An 18,434-nucleotide genomic window follows, 5' to 3' on the forward strand; every position below is an offset into this window, starting at 1 on the left:
TGAGTAAATGGGTAACGGTTGGATTTGTCCTATTTCTATATAAGAGGAGTCTTCTTCTCCGAGTTGTCTACCTCTTCCATCCCCAAGCTCCATTGTTGCTCTAAGCTCCATTTTCGCCCGATCTCTCTCCCTAGCCAATCAAACTTGTTGATTCTCTAGGAATTGGTTGAAAAGGCCTCGATCTACACTTCCACCAAGAGAAATTTGATTCCCCCCCCCCCACTAATCCCTTGCGGATCTTGTTACTCTTGAGTGTTTGAGCACCCTAGGGTGGTTGAGGTCACCGCGGAGCCATAGTCCATTGTGGTGAAGCTTTGTGGTGTCGTTGGGAGCCTCCAATTAAGTTGTGGAGATTGCCCCAACCTTGTTTGTAAAGGTTCGGTCGCCGCCTCCAAGGGCACCAATAGTGGAATCATGGCATCTCGCATTGTGTGAGGGCGTGAGGAGAATACGGTGGCCCTAGTGGCTTCTTGGGGAGCATTGTGCCTCCACACCGCTCCAACGGAGACGTACTTCCTCTCAAAGGGAAGGAACTTCGGTAACACATCCTCGTCTCCACCGGCTCCACTCTTGGTTATCTCGTACCTTTACTTGTGCAAGCTTATATTGTGCTGCATCCCTTGCTTGCTGTGTGCTTTTTGTTGTTGCATCATATATGTTGCTCACCTAGTTGCATATCTAGACAACCTAGTTTGATGCAAAGTTTTAATTGGTAAAGAAAAGCTAAGAATTGTTAGTTGCCTATTCACCCCCCCCCCTCTAGTCAACTATATCGATCCTTTCAACTGATCAACTAGGGGTAAATATATGAGTTGCAACAACAAAAAAACAGAGCAAGAGAGGGAATTTGGGCAAAAGAACCGAGGTTGGGGCTACAAGTTATGAGGACAGGTGAAATTCTGCGTGTCAAGGAAAATTTAGATAAGTGAGATTGACAATAAAAGAACGAATTTTACACCCGAGAACAATATGCTACTCACAACTAGGTCGTACTAAGTTGTTTCTGTTTTGGTGCAGAATATGTATATCCATATTTTCCACCTATTTATCCTATTAATTTTAAATAATGGCATGAGCTTGGAGCGACTGCATACCACACAAGAGACAACATAAAGTGCGCAGAATTGACCATAAATAAATATACCATTAATTCTCTAGACAAAAAAACATCTAACATAATTTAGAATAGTAAGACTGACAATTGCGCAAGGATTCAAAATAGGTAAATGCCCCCCCCCCCCCAAAGGTAAATGTTCGGAATCGCTGGGTGATGATGCACTCGTGTCGAGCACTGCTCTTGCGCGCAATGTGCCTCCATGGCCCTGCACTCACTCTTTCCTTATCATCTCTAGAAGAATCTGGTCCACATATTTTTCTTTCCCCGTCGGGCGCTTGCCCGGTTCTTCCTCAACTCTTCTTCTTCTTCTCACCACCTCTCTTCTCACATCCACCTTAATGCAACATCGAGGTGAACAAGTCACGTTGCAAGACTATGTCGTTGTCACACTCCCTACCCGTTAGTTTAGTTTCTGTACGCCTTGATACTACACGGCATGAACTCACCGAAACTTATGGGTCGAGGGTAAATAGATGAATTCCAAAAAAACGAGAGGGGGGAATAAGAGCAAAAGAACTGATGTTGAGGCCATGAGTTTTGATAAAAATGTGAATTTTCGCATGTGTCGGGAAGAAAAATTAGAACTACGAGGCTGAGAAGGAAAAACCATATAACACATGAGAACAACATGCCACTCACAACCCAGGCCGTACAACCTGGTTTTGTTCTTGTACAAAACATGTGTATCCATACTTCTCATCAAGTATTGCAATATGTACATGTCATATGTTAGACCAAATGGGGGGATTCCCACCTTTCTCTTTCTCTCTCCTCCACCCCTCTCTGTTCTCAACTCCTGTCCTCACCCCCTCCCAGACAACGCCCTCTCCACTTCACCTCCGTTGGCTTGTCCAGTTAGAAAGGAAGGGAATAGTGGCTCGGCCTCGTTCGTTCACTTGTATATCCACTTTGGTTTTCATCCTACATGGCTTGTTTTGGGTGCAAATTGTCGTTTTGGAGGCTCCGGCGAGCGTTGTTCGCGATTGTTCTTGGTGCTGCTACAACCCTGTCCTCTCTCGGCTTCAACTCCATCAAAGATTTGTCAAGTAACGCCCTCTCCAATAACCTCCCTAGTTCTATGCTTCCTGGATCTAGTCTTTACTCTTCCCTTTTGACCATCGGATGGGGATTGAACGTTGGACCGATGTTGAAAGTTCGTGGTCATCCTTCTTCGAGTCCAATAAACCCCTTCTTACCCTTTCTGATCTCGCTAGATTATGTCCACAAAATCCTTTATTTTCAACAAGCCTATTGTGTTAGTGCTTATCTCTCATCTTCTCTTGGATCTGAGCGGGTCAGTCTGGAGATATTGTAGGCTATTATTTCCTTCTCATGGAGCGGTTCCCTTCACCTCCGGTGATGTTTTTCTTTCTCGGCTCATGCTTCATAGGGAAACATTCCTTTGTCAAGTCCGAGATCAATTGGGTTTTGCCATCCCATGGACCATGGACGAGATACAACATAGACTATGCATACAAACCCATGTCAAATTTGATTTGTCGAAAAATATGTCGCAAATTATGCAGTCAAAAACATATAACCCTAAGTTTGAAGGATACGACTTATACTTGGGCAAGGGGTAGTTAGGCAGTGTCTGAAATAGGTAAATATTTGGAATCACTAGGGCGATGGCGTTATCGCGTCGACGACCGCCCGTGGACACCATGTGCCTTGGTGGAACCCATGCATAGTCTTTCCTTATCCCTCCCTGGTGCACATCTTTTTCTTTCCCCCCCTCAGCCGCTTGACCGACTCTACCCCAACTCTATTTCTTCCATCTCGGCTCTTTTCTCCCATCGACGTCAACGTGAGATCGGGGCACACCAGTGACGTTGCAAGGCTATGTCATTGTTGCAACCCTCTACCCTGAGCCACTGTTGTTGCAACCCTTGGCCAATGAAGTTGCAACCAGCTACCTACAACACACACACACATACCACAGTTGCTACAAACCACCACTCATCGCTGCAACCGCACTACACATGGTTGCAAGTTGCTGCCTTTTATTTTTAAACTCGTCATTGCAACTGCACTACGTCTTTCATGAAGTTCATACACAATACACTCTCACTGTCATCAAGTTCATACAAAATACACTCTCGACACTGCAGATAGCAAGTTCAAAAGATCCTGCTCTTCATTGCCATGCGACGAGCTGATCTTCGCAATGTGGTTGGAGCAGACGTGGTCTGAGCATATGGGATAAAAGCTTCCAAGGCAACGGGAACAAAGGAACCGGGCATTCCTCTTGAGTCCATGGCTCGGGCTGCTCATCGGCTGACGGATCATTTGCAGCTCTCTTTTTTGGTGAGAGCTATTGCACTGTTGATGTTCTTGGTTTAGGTGATGATGAGTAGTATGTACGATATTAACGTCTAGAAGTTATGGAATTATGCTATTATTACTTTAAATGTGTGTTTGAAATGAATTTATGTTTAAAAGATGTGTTTGATTTTTTTGTTAAAGACTAAAATTATAGGGGGTCTGCTAGCTGCAAAATAGTGATATCCCTAAAAAAAGTAAAGTGGAATAAGGAGCACTTTTGACAGTTTACCCAGAAGAGATCTGCTAGAAATGCCCTTATCTGCCCAATGTACCTACTGATCAAGTGAGTCATGCACTAAAGCTTCTAAAAACACCAAGTTTTGGTGGCCTTGCGCTACGGATTCCTCCGGCCAAACCGCCTGTCTCTGCTCTGGAAGGAGCACAGCGCTTCGAGGTAGTCAGCCTCCCCGAAGTCCGGCCACAGGGTGTCGGTGAAGAAGAGCTCCGAGTAGGCCGACTGCCACAGCAAGAAGTTGCTCAGCCGCAGCTCGCCGCTGGTCCGGATGAGCAGGTCGGGGCACGGGAGCTCGGTGCCGCGGCTCGTCTCCAGCTCGCCGGCGAACAGCGACTCGTCGATGTCCTCCGGCCTGAGCAGCTCGCCGCGCACCTTCTGGGCGAGGCTCCGGCAGGCTTGCACTATGTCCCTTCGCCCGCTGTAGCTGATCGCCAGCGTCAGGTCGAGCTGCAAGTTGTCCCTCGTTGCCTCCTCGGCGTCCCTTGCCGTCCTCCGCAGAGACGCCGGCAGCCTCGAGCAGTCGCCGATCACACGTAGGCGAATTCCGTCCCTGCACAAAACAGTAACCCATCAGTGCTAGAGTAGAAATCGGGCTGTTCTTCAGCCGTAATCTTAGTGGTTATCACTTAGATTAGTGCGTTAATTCATCTGCCGGAGCCGGCCGGCACATGGAGCGGAGTGCTCGGGTGCATCTTATCAGAATGGCAATAGAGACGGCCAAAATGTGAGGCCATTAATCTACGGCGGACTGGCTGGCGTGCGTACCTCAAGAACTCGGCGACGCTGTCGTGGATCACCCGCTCGAACAGCCCCATCAGGAAGTCAACCTCCGCCTGCAAATTCCAAGAACCGTCAAGCTCAGGGCGGAGGCCGGAGGGAGCCGGCAAAAACGCGCGCGCGCGCGGCCAGGTCAGGTGTGATGTGCTACCTTGGGGCGGCTCCAGTTCTCGTGGGAGAAGGCGAAGGCGGTGAGCTCGCGGATGCCCCAGGCGCGGGAGAGCCGCACCGTCTCCACCAGCGCGCGCCGCCCGGCCTCGTGCCCGAACGCCGGCGGCATGCCCCGCGCGCGCGCCCACCGCGAGTTCCCGTCCATCACCACCGCCACGTGGCGCGGCAGCGACTCCGGCCGCAGCCCGCGAGGGAGGAGCGACTCGGCGGCCGCGCCGCGCGGGCATGGCTGTGCGGAGCGGCGCGTGCGGCGGGAGGAGGTGGGAAGCTGCGGATGGGTAGCGGCTGGAGACTGGGAGAGCAGCATGGGATTGGGGTCTCTCGGTGGTGTGTCCCGTTGCCGTTGGCTTGGCCGTTGCTTCGAAACCCGAAGGGTCAAGCCACATGTTTAACGTGTAGTTTTGATGAACATATACACTCCTAAAAGCACGTTCGGCTAAGTAATTTCTTTGTTGGAATTGCTAGTCTTAGAGTGCAAGATCCTCATCAAGGATTTATTTACCCAAATGATAAGTGTCATACCAGATGCGTGGCACTCTGGTCTTGATCTTTTTCAATGGCAATTTCAGTCACGCAAGGATTGCAGAATTCAGTGACATATGGTAAGTTTGTGTCAAAAATAAATTGAAGCATAAAAATTGTCATGTTTGACAACTAAAGTTGCCATCCTCATGTCACTAAACTTGCCATAAAAAATGTTCGGAGTTGCCATGTGCTCGTGCCACACGTCAGGTACTTATCAGGGTCCGTTTATGCTTGTTGAACCATTGTGTTGTGCATACTTTTATTTTGTAATCTGTAATGAATTTTTTTTTGACACAGCCGTAAGCAAAAGTGGGTCAAACAAACATTAAAATAGGGAGAAACAGGTGAAGCAAACGGGATTAAGTGAATTCACCGCAATGCCAAAGGTAGCCTAAATCAAAGTCAAATGGCATGGAAGCCACAAGCAAAACTTAAGGATTTCACGCTTGACCAATACTTAAGGATTTCACGGTGAAATCAAGTTTGAATCCCGCAACAAGATTGGCATTAAAAACCGTGAAATCGAGTTCGAATCTTCCTCACATTGGCATTAAATCCCGCGACAAGATCGATCAACCGTGAAATCCTTAAGTATTGGTCGATTGAGACCTTTTTCCAAAAATGCTCAGGAGACGATGTTTATTTCTAAGTTGGTGATCACACTTGTTGATTCTTTGTCCAACATGGATTGAGTAAAAAGCAAATTTTAGAAATCATGTGTAGCTTGATGGACTTAGAAATAACTATTTCTCGGTTCACTTAGATCCATGATTGAGACTCCACCTCGCATTCCTCCGCTCCGTCAACTTGAGTCGACGATGCTAGGATGCATGATTAATCTAGAGTCGACGTGGAGTGAAGGCAAGATAAAGCTGAGGACCAGTGACTTAAGTAAAAAATATTACAGGTTTAGGGTTTCAAGCGAGGTTATCGCCACTATCACATAACTAATGATCTCCAAGCATAAAGGGAACAAATTAGGCAAAATGGACTCATAGTGGAGATAGTGTCGGAGAGTGTGTGTTTTTCACGGGAAGGTGGGTTGATGCAATGAGTCGTAGGAGCATCTCTAGCAAATCCTATACTAAAGCTACAAAGGTCCTCTCTATCCTACTTTACTTTTTTTAGGAAGATCACTACTCCGGAGCTAGCAGTTCCCCTATTGTATAAATTTTGGTTTCACAAATGTTTAAACCCATTGCTCAAACTATTCTAATAAATTGATCAAATTTTGAACACAAAGTAGAGAATTTGAATACATCACATCACAATTGAACTACAAGCATAAATATAGTTTAACAAATCCATCGGACATAACCATATTTTGCGCCAAAGTCAACGAACGAGCAAGTTCACTCAAAAAACCACCAACACACGGTGGATCAAATGTCATCATAGTTCAAATAGGTTCACACAACACTACTGCCGCCGCCTGAACGATAGCCACCAAACGCCTTGGCCATGATGTTGCCACAAGTAAGCTCCCAAAATCTTCTCTCTATCTTGTCCATCTTGCTAGGATTCATAAACATAACAATACTGTCCCTGGCCACCCTCTTCTCATTTCGCTCGTCAGACACCATTGCTAGCTTTTGCACCTCAATGTCAAGCAATTTCTTGTTCTCCACCTCCTCCATTTCAAGCCTTTTCATCTCAATCTCAAGCCTTTTCTCCTCCGCAAGCACCTTTGTATCCTCAGTTGTGGCCTTTGCCCTCCACTTCTCCTCCATGGCCTTCATCTAATAGAACAATTCATATTCTTTTCTTTGCATTCGGTCACCAAAGCACTTTATGAATCCACCATTGCAGTCAACTCTTCCTTGTAAGCTCCAACACCACCGCTCCTCTTGACTTGATTTGCATGCTTTCCTGCATCTAGATGCACAAGAGTAGTAGTCGGGTTCTCTACAAAGTCCTCTCCTTCACTTCAAAATTTCTTTTTATCCACTTGTCATGTCCATCAAGCTCGGTATAGCAATGGTGGAAACCAAACAGTTTGCTATGGTTTTTGTTGTTCCTTTCTTCATAAATAGCTTGCATTGCTTCCTCGTATTGGTAGGTGGGCATTCCACTTGTCGGCTAAAAGTTTACTTGCCCCACACAACGGCCCACCGGTTGTGTTGCTCTTGGATGTTACCCCAAAGATGACTAAGAGAACCGATTGTGCGGCTAGAGGGGATGGGCGCAATGTTGCTCCTTTGTTTGGTCGGCACCGATCGTGGCATCGAGAGAGACGTTGATCCAAGCTTCACACAAAGCTTTGCCTTCATCGATCTTGTAGTTGCCCGTCCTCGGCTTCCTCTTCACTTGACTCTCACCGATCTCCTCGTCCATCATCTCAACATCTCTCGTTTGGTTATATGGCATAGTCATCGCAATGTCATTGAGCCCAAGTGTGTGACTTGAATTCAATTCATTCATGAAATATTGGGCATCATTGTTCATTTGCTCACTACAAAAGTAAAGGAGGAACCTAGCAATCAATACCGAAGAATGCATCAGTATACTAAGCAAAATGCAAACAATAACGAAAAGAGGCATTTTTTACCTTTTGGGCATTTCCTCGAGCATGTCATCGTCGCAGGTCGTAGCATTCAAATCCATCCCATCCTCGGCCGCCTGCGGTGGAGGGGTTGCCGGTGTGGCAACAAGAGGTGGGGTAGCAGTCGTCGGAGCCGCAGCAGGTCGAAGGGGGAAGCAATAGGCGGCCACATTCTTCTTTTTCTTCGTCAGTGTCACCACGTTAACTGTCACCTTTTCCGTTGGCCGACGGAGGGACTGTCAACGATCGTCGTCGACACTTTGTTGCCAATGAGATTTCTCTCCTGATGCTGCCTTTTTGGTGGCTGCACCGCCGAATTCATGGCCATCGATGGGTCTCCGACGCCGGCGCTAGTGTCCAAGGGTGCGGCGGGGGAGTCAGCCGAGCTGACGCAAACTAAAATTGAGAGAGAGGGAGGAAAGCTTTGGGGGGGGGGGGTCAAAAACTCAAATTTAGTAAAGTTTTGTGTTTGTCTACTAGTTGGCTCTTTTTGGCCCAAATATCACTTTTGCTCCTCAATTTTCAGTTTCAGGATATTTGTTAGAGATGTCCCAGGACAAGGTGTTAGGGCTAGGAGTTTTTTTTTAGGAAGGGCTGGAGGTTTAGTGCGAGCAATGAAATTGAATCCAACAACTCCCTCAAAAAAAAGTTGAATCCAACAGCAACAAGTGAACAAGTAAGCCAAAAGGTGACGATAGTGGAGACATCAAATGGTTGGTGTTGGGGTGGTTGGATTGTAACGAAACAGGGGGGCGGGTGATTGGATTAAATCGATCGAACTGGAACATCTTGGCCTTGATCTTTTCCATGCGGACAGGCAGTTAAAGCACGCACTGCGCGTTGCGCAATGAAATGGGGGCAGCCAGCTCGTGCTAATCTGCAGACTGGTCATACGTTTGCCATTTCCGTTCCTTTCTGAAACTGCACGATAGTACAATGCCACCAATAAAGCATTGTTATTACAAGCTTAAAAAGGACAAAGGTCATGCTCATGCACATGGCAGAAGATCAATCATGTGCAGTTAACTGCCAATCTGCCACCTTCCTGAACTAAATTTGGGTCTCATTTCAAAATATATGCCACGACTTGACAGACGATCAACCGACACAGGTCTACGGCATATGAGAATTGCAACCACGAGTCATGGGATAAGAATAACAGGAGGCCCAGAAGAATTTTCCAGAAACATACTGCTAGAATGCTGAGATAGGAGTAAAGCGAACAGAATAGAGAAAACTAGGATGGGGATACTGTTCCGGCGTTCCTTGAAGCGACTGTAGGACTAGTTGGGTTGCCTATAATTTGAGATCTGTCTCCTTTGTCACCACTCAGCAGACATGTGATGTTCGGTAGTACTACTATCATATGAAAACTGCAAAACAGGTTGTACGAAGAAATTATTGTGACCCCCGGCTTTCGAGAGAGAGAGAGAGAGGGTCGCCATGCATTCTGAAGGAGCCCCTGAAGAAATCCACTGGCAGACACAAATGTGTTAATTGTTGGTATCATCAGTACAAAAGAATGTTACATGCACACACAGTGGGGGACTTACGGAGACTTTAATCAACTATTCCACGTTTCTGTTGGGCGTCCATGGCGAACCTGGAGACCAGATTCCATACACGGTTCACAACTCCATGCGACATGATGGAAAATGCATCTTTTGCAGCTCCTTGACGTGCTTCTAGAGCTTTGGAATCGCTAAGCAGTTCTTTTAGCACCTCCAGCAGTTCAGCTTCTCCTGTCAACTGGCAAGAACATTGGCATCAGTTTTCTAGCTGGAGTGGGAGGAGTGAAAAGACCAGCCTTCACCGATAGGCCCGATCACAAGATCTTGTGCCTAAAGAGCAGTCTATGGGCTTTTACCCTGTTATTAAACATTAATATTACTTCCTAACAAATTTCCCAAATAGAAAGAAAGCCAACCAAGAAAGTACCACTATGCATGATCGAACTACCCTCGGCATTGGTTAGTGGTGTGCAGGAGCAAGTCATTCAATAAACAATGCAAATGATGCGCCATAGTTATGTTTCAGTAAAGGGACCCCTTAAATAAATGGGAAGTTACAGAACAACTTGTCACCTGCTTGACAGCTAGAGGATTTATTTGCCACATTTCAACCAGCATATGATAGAAATGTCCAACATGGGGACCTGAAAGCCAGTGCAAATCGTCAAACTCTATACGCTCTGATTTGGCCAAATAAACGATGCAAGCTCAAATAGGTAGATACCTTTGCCTTACCAGTTAGAACAGCACAACCAGCTGCAGCAGCCTCGGAAAAATTATGGCCAGACAAGCTAGGTAAAAATGAGCCTCCCACAACTGCTATTGGAGTGACCCTGTAGAGCATTCTTAATTCCCCTGCTTACCATCATATTTTCTGCCATTAACTAATAGTTCAAACGGATATACATAATCTGCACAGAAATAATGCACAAACTTTCCGATGGAGAGATTACACAAACCTAGAGTATCAACCACGTATACCCTAGTGTTTATAGACACCAATTCCATTGTTGACCTCAGCACAAAATTGACCTTTTGTTTTTTCAGTGCCTGCAAGAAATTGTATACAAAGATATGGTTCAGGCCTATTGTAGTACCAAGTTTACATTAAAATGTATCACATGCTCTTTATGCTTTAAAAATAATAAAAGAAAGACACTAGAACTACAGGGAGTAGCCTCTTTGTTTGTTTTCCATAAAGAACGAGAGGCAACCCTGAGCTCCCCGTGGAGTTCACAATATGAAAGCAAGTGGGCTGGGCATCCACTGACACACCTAACTAACTTGGCAATGCTCAGTTGTCTGCTTTTCATGCTTTAGAAAAACTATCAAACTTCAAGACGTGCACAGTTCTGTTATTCACAGTACTCGAGCCTTATACAGTAAACAGAGTAACTCCCATAACACTTGCTCCTCATCTTAAGTATATTTACAATCATTTGATTTTTTAATAACCAACAAGATATGATACTTACTTCACTCCAAATTGTAAGCAGTTTAAGCATTTGTCCAAGTCAAACTTTTAAAAGTTTGACCATATTTATAGGAAAAGAACTGGTAGCATTTACAAAGCCTAATTAGTATGATTAGATCCATTGTGAAATATATTTACATATTGTATATAAACTTTTGCTTTACACAACATACATATCGTAAAAAATACTGTTCAAAGTATCAACTTGGAGAGTCAATGTCTAAAACTACTTACATTTTGGAATGGAGAAAGTATTAGAAAACTGGTAAGTAGCCAAATAACTAACGTTGTACTCGGGAACTGGCTCATACACCAAACAGGGTAAAATAGAAGGGGTACGAAAAGGCACCATTAACATACCAAAGAAACATTCTTGATGTCCTGAGGATGTCTTGGCACGAGAATTAAAAGTAGCGAAGCATACGCCTTGATTAACTCGTCATGAACGCGGAGAAGGACTGAAAAACAAAAATAAAGTTAAGGTAGCCTCAAGGAATCGTTTTATGTTGAGAACACTGCCATTATGACCTAGGAAATGAATTCTTTTATGTTACTTCACAAAAAAAACACTGTGCAAGGTCCTTTTCCATGATTGGTGTACTACGAGAATGGTAGGAAAACTGAAGGAAAGGACAGAAGATACGAAATGATAGGCGGGCCCAAGAACAGAGACAACTATAATTATAAATTTTGGCAACCTGGAGAGTACAGAAGTCTTTGTTGACTAGGCAATCTTAAATATATTGAAGGCATATTCCATGAACATAACAGCTCGCAAAGGCAATCTGCTTATCTACTCCCCATTCCTAATCCAAGTCCCCTTCGAAAACAGCTGTCAAACATTTAAAACTTGCAATTCTGACCCCTTGATTGGCCATGTGAAGATTGCATGAATATATTCATCATGTGAGGTATTTTACTTAATGTTGATTTCATGACTTGAATAGCACTTAGCAATGGATAAACTTGTACTTGGAGACTGTAAGGAAGTCAGCAAAGAGGTTAGGCTAGCAGGGGGCCACCATATAGTTGATTGAGCGCACAGTTCACTGGAACGGCAGATGCACAACAAATATATATTGGTGCACTTAATAGCAAAAAGGTGCACTTCTGGTGTGCTTACCTTCCTCTTCACCTCTGTGAATTGAAGCTGCCATCCAGATGGGCCTATCATTGAACTGCCGCTGCAGATCTTTGATTGTATTCAACTCTTTCTCCCGAACCTCAACATCACCGACAGCTAGGTAAATCATGAGTCACAATAAATCACTTCACTTGTGAACAGGGTCATCTTTTCAAGCTCCTGAGATTACCTTTAGAATTGTGCCACTCGTAGGTTCACTACCAAATGTATTCTCAAAAGTCAAAACGATGAATGACTAGAAAAGAAAAAGATAAACAGAAAATACCATATTTTAAATCGCCAGCGAAATGGATTTTGTACGGTGGTGTATGGAGCAACTGAAAACGAACAGCCTGGATGGTACTCTGCACCAGATAAAATGAACGCTGATGGGGGTAACAGTTGTACGACATAAAAGTAGGGCTTAAACCTCTACTACTACTTACCAGTGGGATAACAAGTGATAGTTTAGAGAGCATCAGAGAGACTAATGGTAACCCTAGAGGCACAGACCAACGGTTGAACGACTTCAGTGACATGCGGGCATTTAAAAGAGCCACTGCAATCTGAAAATATGCAGGCCAGTTATGTTCATAACAAACAATTAGCTAGGGAACGATGCAGATACTAATGAACAACACAAGGCAATAAAATCTGCTCATGTACAGCATGCAGGAAGTTTTGAAAAGGCAGCCCAGACTCTAGAAATTGGAATACGGGAAAGATCATTAACAGAGAGCAGGTGATGCACAAGATCATGAATGAACTGCTCACCCCTTTCTCTGCTGCAGACATGATGAGGTTTGGCCACAATTCACTTTCCATGAGAAGTATCAAACTTGGCTTCCAGTATCCAATGAAACTTTCTATTGCGTCAGGACAGTCAAGAGGTGCAAACTACAGACACTCAACAAATGCATCATTAGAATTTAGAAGGACAAACAGGCATAATCACACAATTCACTATCAACGCTCTTATATTTCTTTACAGAGGCAACCTAACAATCAAAAGTAAGTGGACATAACAGAATCTTATGAAGTTTAGGTGGTACAGCCGAACAAAGTAGTATCATTACCAAACAAATTCCATTAGCCATATGTTGAGGCAGAAACAGTTTTCTTGAGAGAGGTGAACAAAGCAATTACAATTACCTCTTCTGGGTGTCGAAATGGTTATATTATCTCTTTTCTACAGATAGTTATATGCATAAGTACCGGATAAGGTTAAGCAACAACGCTACAAAATTAGCACCTTAATTTTTTGAACCTTTTTTAATGATATGACCTACGCGATTGCTAAGCACCTGCATTTTACATAGATGGTTGCATTTTCTCTTAGTTATAAATTTATTCTACAGCTTGTTGAATTATTTTGATGGATTCCCTCATTTCACCAACTCGTACTAAATAGTGAGCTAACGAATCCCGTTCTTTTTGCCACTGAACAGGTATAGTTGCATGCATAAGCACCTGGGAATGCTACAAGGCTACAAGACGAGCTCATTATCTATCATATGTGGCAAGATCAAATGATTTCCTGTTACCAAACGCCTCTTCAATCATCTAAACTAGATATGGCATCACTAAATTAACTCTAGCATACGTTTCGAAATAAATAAAATAACTCTAGCATAACAAGAGAGCTCTGAAGGTGTGGAGCAATCTCCAAACTCACCTGATATATGACAACATCCGGTAGCAAATCCTTTATCACTTCGCTATATCAAACAAAGAAGGGAACTCAAAGCTTGACCACATCTATGTAAATAAAATAGCCCGCTCAAATGCTCAATGGTGATTGTGGGACTCACAAGGCGGAGAGAGTGGTGGTGGTGAGGAGGATAGGGAGGCCGGGATGGAGGCGCGCGCAGTGACGGACGACCGGGAGCGCGGCCATTCCCTCGCCGAGGGAGACGGCGTGGAACCACACGAGCGGCGAGCCTGGCCGAGGCCGCGCGACCGACGGCCGGCCCAGCCGCTCTGGCCAACGTGACCGGTGCTCCAGCCCTCGCAGCCGCCGCCACAGGAGCACCGCCGGCGCCGCCGCGCGGCTCGCCGCCCTGTACAGCTCGTACAGCGCCCGGCCTCCGCGCGCCGCCGACGCCGGCGCATGGGCCGGCCGCATGGTTGGAACCTGACCGATCCAACGAAAGAGGCAGTGACTAGTGAGCGGGCCGTTACACTTCTAGTGGTTCAATATACAAGCCCAACCTACACGAAAATGACGCGTTCGAAATGTGATTGGGCCCTTCCCGACCCTCCGTAAACTTGTCGTGCTCACGAACAAGAGGTTTACGCAAAAAAAAAGGTTTTACGCTTTCAAAGTTTTTGTCTAAAAAAAGAAAAAAAACGCTTTCAAAGTTCAGAAGATCACATTCTCTCCAGGTTTTTATATTAAAAAAAAATATCTCCAGGTTCCAAAATGGAGAGAGTTCTTGTTTGCTCCCGTCCTTGGACTCAGAATTCATAAACCATGGAGCATCAGGAAAGATCTAAGAATGCCGAGAAAATAAATCTATTTGAGGGAGAGGTAGATGTGGAGGACAAGAACCCCACACTGCACCCCTCAGAAGAGCGCAAATAGGAAGAAGTTAAGAGGAAGAGATGGTCAGGCAGTGGACAGTAATAAAAGTTCTGCAAATGATTTAGGATCGGCGACACCCCTAGAGGGTGATCGCCGGGAGCAATGAAACTCTTGTCATGGAACTGCCGGGGTCTCGGGAATGAACCGGCAGTTCGAGCTTTGCTGGACGTCCAGCGAAGTACCCATCCCGATGTGATGTTCTTGTCGGAGACTCACCTCGATAGCTATCCGGCTGAATGTCTGAGGCGTCGTTTGAAGATGGATCAAAAACTAGTTTGCACTAGTAATGGGAGAAGTGGTGGTTTATTGTTACTATGGAAAAATAATATTGTAGTTCAGAGATTGGGGTTAGACCCCAAGTTTATTGATGTACAGATCACAAGCGATGGAGGTGAACCATGGCGATTGACTGGCATGTATGGGGAATTTCGATGGGAAAATGAGTACTTGACTTGGGACCGTATGCGCCAGCTATCTCAAACAAGTACACTACCATGGTTACTTATTGGTGATCTGAATGAAATTCAATTTCTGCATGAGAAAGAGGGGGGGGGGAATCCACGTCCCCAACAATATATGGTGGCTTTCCAACAAGCGATTGATGATTGTAACCTGCATGATATGGGCTTCGTTGGAGATATATTTACATGGCGCAGAGGAAGGATCCGAGGAAGGTTGGACAGAGGTCTCGTGAACGATGGATGGTCTAGTTTATTTCCCAATGCAAATCTGGAACATTGTAACTTTAACCATTCTGACCATAGACCATTGTTGGTTGACACTGATTTTTCTCAAGGAACAACACCGATCCAAGAGAGACCCAAGAGGTTCGAAGCTAGGTGGCTAAGAGAGGCAAATTTTTCTGACTTGGTTCAAGAAATGTGGGATAAGGCAGGAGGTGACCCGAATGTTTCAGGGATTTTTCAGAAGCTCTCCCGTATGCACTCAGAATTTCATTAATGGGATCAACGGGTGTTAAAAAAACCAAAGAAGCGTCTTCGGAAAGCACAACGAGATCTAGAGCAAGTTATGGCTGGACCCATGATGGATGAAAATGAAATAAAAAGAAAGGAGCTGGCTGAATTGATAGAGTATCTGTTAGAACTTGAGGAGATCCAAAGTATGCAGCGATCTCGCGTGGATTGGCTTAGATATGGGGATTGTAATACAACCTTTTTCAAGCTTTTGCGGCGGCTCGAAGGAAAAGGAACTATATCGAGAAATTGAAAGATAATAATGGCGACATTATGGAAGGTATGGCTGATTTAAATCCTCATATACAAGGTTATTTTGCTAGCCTGTTCACGTCTCCATTTTAGCATATCGATCCTGCATTACTTCAGAAGGTGCACCGGAAGGTAACAGAACAAATGAACACCATATTGATGGCACCTTTTTCTGCTGATGATGTTCGCAAGGCAGTTTTTAGCATTGGCGATCTAAAGGCTCCGGGCCCAGACGGGCTACATGCAATATTCTTTAAAAAATATTGGCATATCATTGGTGATGAAATTATTTTTGCAGTATTACATGCGATCAACACCAGGCATATTCCAACAGAATGGAATGATACATCCATTGTCTTGATCCCAAAAGTGGATTCCCCGGAGTTAATACCACAGTTCCGGCCCATTAGCTTATGCAACGTTCTTTATAAAATTATCTCCAAGATGCTTGCATTTCGTCTAAAGAGTATTCTGTCTGATATCATTTATCCTACACAAAGTGCTTTTGTCCCTGGCAGGATGATCACTGACAATATTCTGGTGGCATATGAATGCATTCAGAAAATTAAGAACACCAACAACAGTCAGGCTGGGTTATGTGCAGTAAAACTAGACATGCATAAAGCTTATGACAGGGTCGAATGGATCTTCTTAAGGAACATGATGCATAGATTGGGGTTTGATAACAGATGGATTGAGCTTATGATGGCTTGTGTGAGCTCAATTAGATACAAAGTTCGTTTTAATTCCCAAGAGACAGAGATGTTTATACCTTTGAGGGGACTCCAGCAGGGGGATCCTTTATCTCCTTATTTATTCCTGATTTGTGCAGAAGGCCTATCCAGCATGGTGCAGTATGAAGAAGAAGTTGGTGGCATTGATGGGATTAGAGTGTGCAGGAATGCACCGTCAGTTTCACACCTCTTATTTGCTGACGGTTCTCTAATTCTCATGAGAGCAGATATGTTAAATGCAACTTCCTTACAGCATGTGTTGGACACCTATTGTGAAAACTCGGGACAACTGGTAAGTTTGAATAAATCCAGTGTTTTCTTTAGCCCAAATACTAATATGCAGACAAGAGATGAAATATGTGATGAACTTCATATCACAACACAAGCATTGTCAGATAAATATTTGGGTTTGCCTGCTATAGTTGGCGCTAATAGAAGTGACTGCTTTAAGCATTTCTGTGAGAAAATCAAGAAACTTTTGAAGGGTTGGATGGAGAAACAGTTATCTACAGGAGGGATGGAAATTCTATTGAAAGTTGTTGCACAGGCTATTCCAGTTTTTGCTATGTCTGTATTCTGCATTCCGAAGGGAGTGTGTAAAGATATTACAGATGCGATTGCACAATTTTGGTGGGGAGATGATGAAGAAAATAAAAAGATGCATTGGTTTTCTTGGTGGAAATTATGCATTCCAAAATGTGATGGTGGTATGGGATTCAGGGATCTACACTCCTTTAATTTGGCTTTATTAGCTAAGCAATGTTGGAGACTAATTACAAATCCAGAATCTATTTGTTCCCAAATCTTGAAGGCCAAATACTTCCCATCCACTGTTTTACTCTCTGCAGGCCCCAAAAAGGGATCTTATTTTACATGGCAGAGTATAATTGTGGGACTTGCCACTTTTAAGTGTGGCTATATTTGGCGAATTGGTTCGGGAGAGAAGGTGAATATATGGAATGATCCATGGGTTCCTGCAAGTCCGGACAGGAAGATTTTAACTCCTCGGGGACACACCGTGATATCTAAGGTGGTGGAGCTAATTTATCCAGTTATAGGACAGTGGGATGACGACTTGATCAGAGACATCTTTAACCATGTGGATGTAAAAAGGATTCTGCAGATTCCGATAAACTTTCAAGCCTTTGATGATTTCGTTGCTTGGCATCTTACGAGTTCAGGGATTTTTTCAGTGAGGACTGCTTACCACGAACAACGGGCACATAAATATAGAGGCAAAGTAGGAGATAATATCATGTCCAGTAGTACCAGGCAATCAGCAATATGGAAACACCTCTGGGAGTTGCAAGTTCCACGAAAAGTACAGATTTTTTGTTGGAGAGCGCTCCGAGGAATTGTCCCTCTGAAATCAATATTATCAAATAAACACTTGCCTGTGAGTGGTGTATGTCCGGTTTGCAAGAATGGCCCTGAAGATGTGAGACACCTACTCTTTCAATGCGTACTTGCCAAGAGATTGTGGACTGATCTGGGCCTTATTGATAAGGTAAACAGTGCTTTACACATTGATCGTTCGGGATCGGTAATTTTGGAACATCTACTCATTGAGTCAGACGTTCCCTTGTCAGTTATGCCAAGTCTGAACTATAAAGAAGTTTTCGCCACCGGATGCTGGTATTTATGGTGGCTACGCAGGCAACATACACATCATGATTCTTGCCCTCCTCCATTTCGGTGGCCTGGTTCGATCTTGGCTATTGTCGGGAACTATATGAAGTCAATTCAAAAGTCAGAGACGAGTGAACATAAGTGGACGAGACCAGAACCCAATTTTGTTAAACTTAATGTTGATGCCTCGTTCCATGTAGATGATCGCTTGGGTGCAACAGCGGAAATTTTGTGTGATGCAAGTGGAATATCCATAGCAGCTGAATGTAGACTCATCCAAACGCAGCTGACGCAATGACTGTTGAAGCAATGGCAATGCGCGATGGACTATACTTGGCAAATTATTTGGGTTTTAACAGAGTTGAAGCAGAATCCGATTCTCCGAATGTGGTGAATTACTGTTAAGGGCGGGCTCAATGGTGGGATGCGGCAGCGGCAATCTTTGCGGAATGCGTTGATAT

The 18,434-nt window shown here is 44.5% G+C and overlaps 2 protein-coding genes across 3 annotated transcripts; both read right to left on the reverse strand.

Annotated features, from left to right (window-relative positions):
- Nucleotides 1-3,518: 3,518 nt before the first annotated feature.
- Nucleotides 3,519-4,993, reverse strand: LOC123058803 (cis-prenyltransferase 4, chloroplastic). The gene is made up of 3 exons (XM_044481478.1): nt 4,606-4,993; nt 4,443-4,510; nt 3,519-4,227 (listed from the first exon to the last, which is right to left on the reverse strand). Exons 1-3 carry the CDS (start codon nt 4,930-4,932, stop codon nt 3,777-3,779), a joined length of 846 nt encoding a protein of 281 aa, XP_044337413.1. The 5' UTR covers nt 4,933-4,993; the 3' UTR covers nt 3,519-3,776.
- A 3,745-nt stretch (nt 4,994-8,738) lies between these two features.
- LOC123062652 (probable 3-deoxy-D-manno-octulosonic acid transferase, mitochondrial) lies at nt 8,739-13,966 on the reverse strand. Of its 2 annotated transcripts, none has more exons than XR_006429822.1 (12): nt 13,612-13,966; nt 13,476-13,518; nt 12,575-12,697; nt 12,247-12,366; nt 12,087-12,165; nt 11,801-11,917; nt 11,038-11,135; nt 10,163-10,253; nt 9,928-10,058; nt 9,777-9,847; nt 9,246-9,441; nt 8,739-9,167 (listed from the first exon to the last, which is right to left on the reverse strand). XR_006429822.1 is itself a non-coding variant. In XM_044486263.1 (12 exons), the coding sequence occupies exons 1-11, from the start codon at nt 13,923-13,925 to the stop codon at nt 9,253-9,255; spliced, it is 1,365 nt and encodes a 454-aa protein (XP_044342198.1). In that variant the 5' UTR covers nt 13,926-13,966; the 3' UTR covers nt 8,739-9,167; nt 9,246-9,252. The 2 variants fall into 2 exon arrangements, 1 of the variants encoding a protein (XP_044342198.1); XM_044486263.1 differs by having other exon boundaries at nt 9,939-10,058.
- Nucleotides 13,967-18,434: the final 4,468 nt, after the last annotated feature.

The sequence above is a fragment of the Triticum aestivum genome, chromosome 3A (assembly GCF_018294505.1).
Source record: "Triticum aestivum cultivar Chinese Spring chromosome 3A, IWGSC CS RefSeq v2.1, whole genome shotgun sequence".
Classification (NCBI taxonomy): domain Eukaryota; kingdom Viridiplantae; phylum Streptophyta; class Magnoliopsida; order Poales; family Poaceae; genus Triticum; species Triticum aestivum.

Coding starts and splice junctions, on each gene's coding strand:
- LOC123058803 (XM_044481478.1), bottom strand. CDS start 4,932: ATGCTGCTCTCCCAGTCTCCAGCCGCTACCCATCCGCAGCTTCCCACC. Junction 4,511..4,605: donor AGAACTGGAGCCGCCCCAAG/GTAGCACATCAC, acceptor TGGAATTTGCAG/GCGGAGGTTGACTTCCTGAT. Junction 4,228..4,442: donor AGCGTCGCCGAGTTCTTGAG/GTACGCACGCCA, acceptor TGTTTTGTGCAG/GGACGGAATTCGCCTACGTG.
- LOC123062652 (XM_044486263.1), bottom strand. CDS start 13,925: ATGCGGCCGGCCCATGCGCCGGCGTCGGCGGCGCGCGGAGGCCGGGCG. Junction 12,367..12,574: donor TGTCTGCAGCAGAGAAAGGG/GTGAGCAGTTCA, acceptor GCATATTTTCAG/ATTGCAGTGGCTCTTTTAAA. Junction 9,442..9,776: donor ATCCTCTAGCTGTCAAGCAG/GTGACAAGTTGT, acceptor TGTTCTTGCCAG/TTGACAGGAGAAGCTGAACT.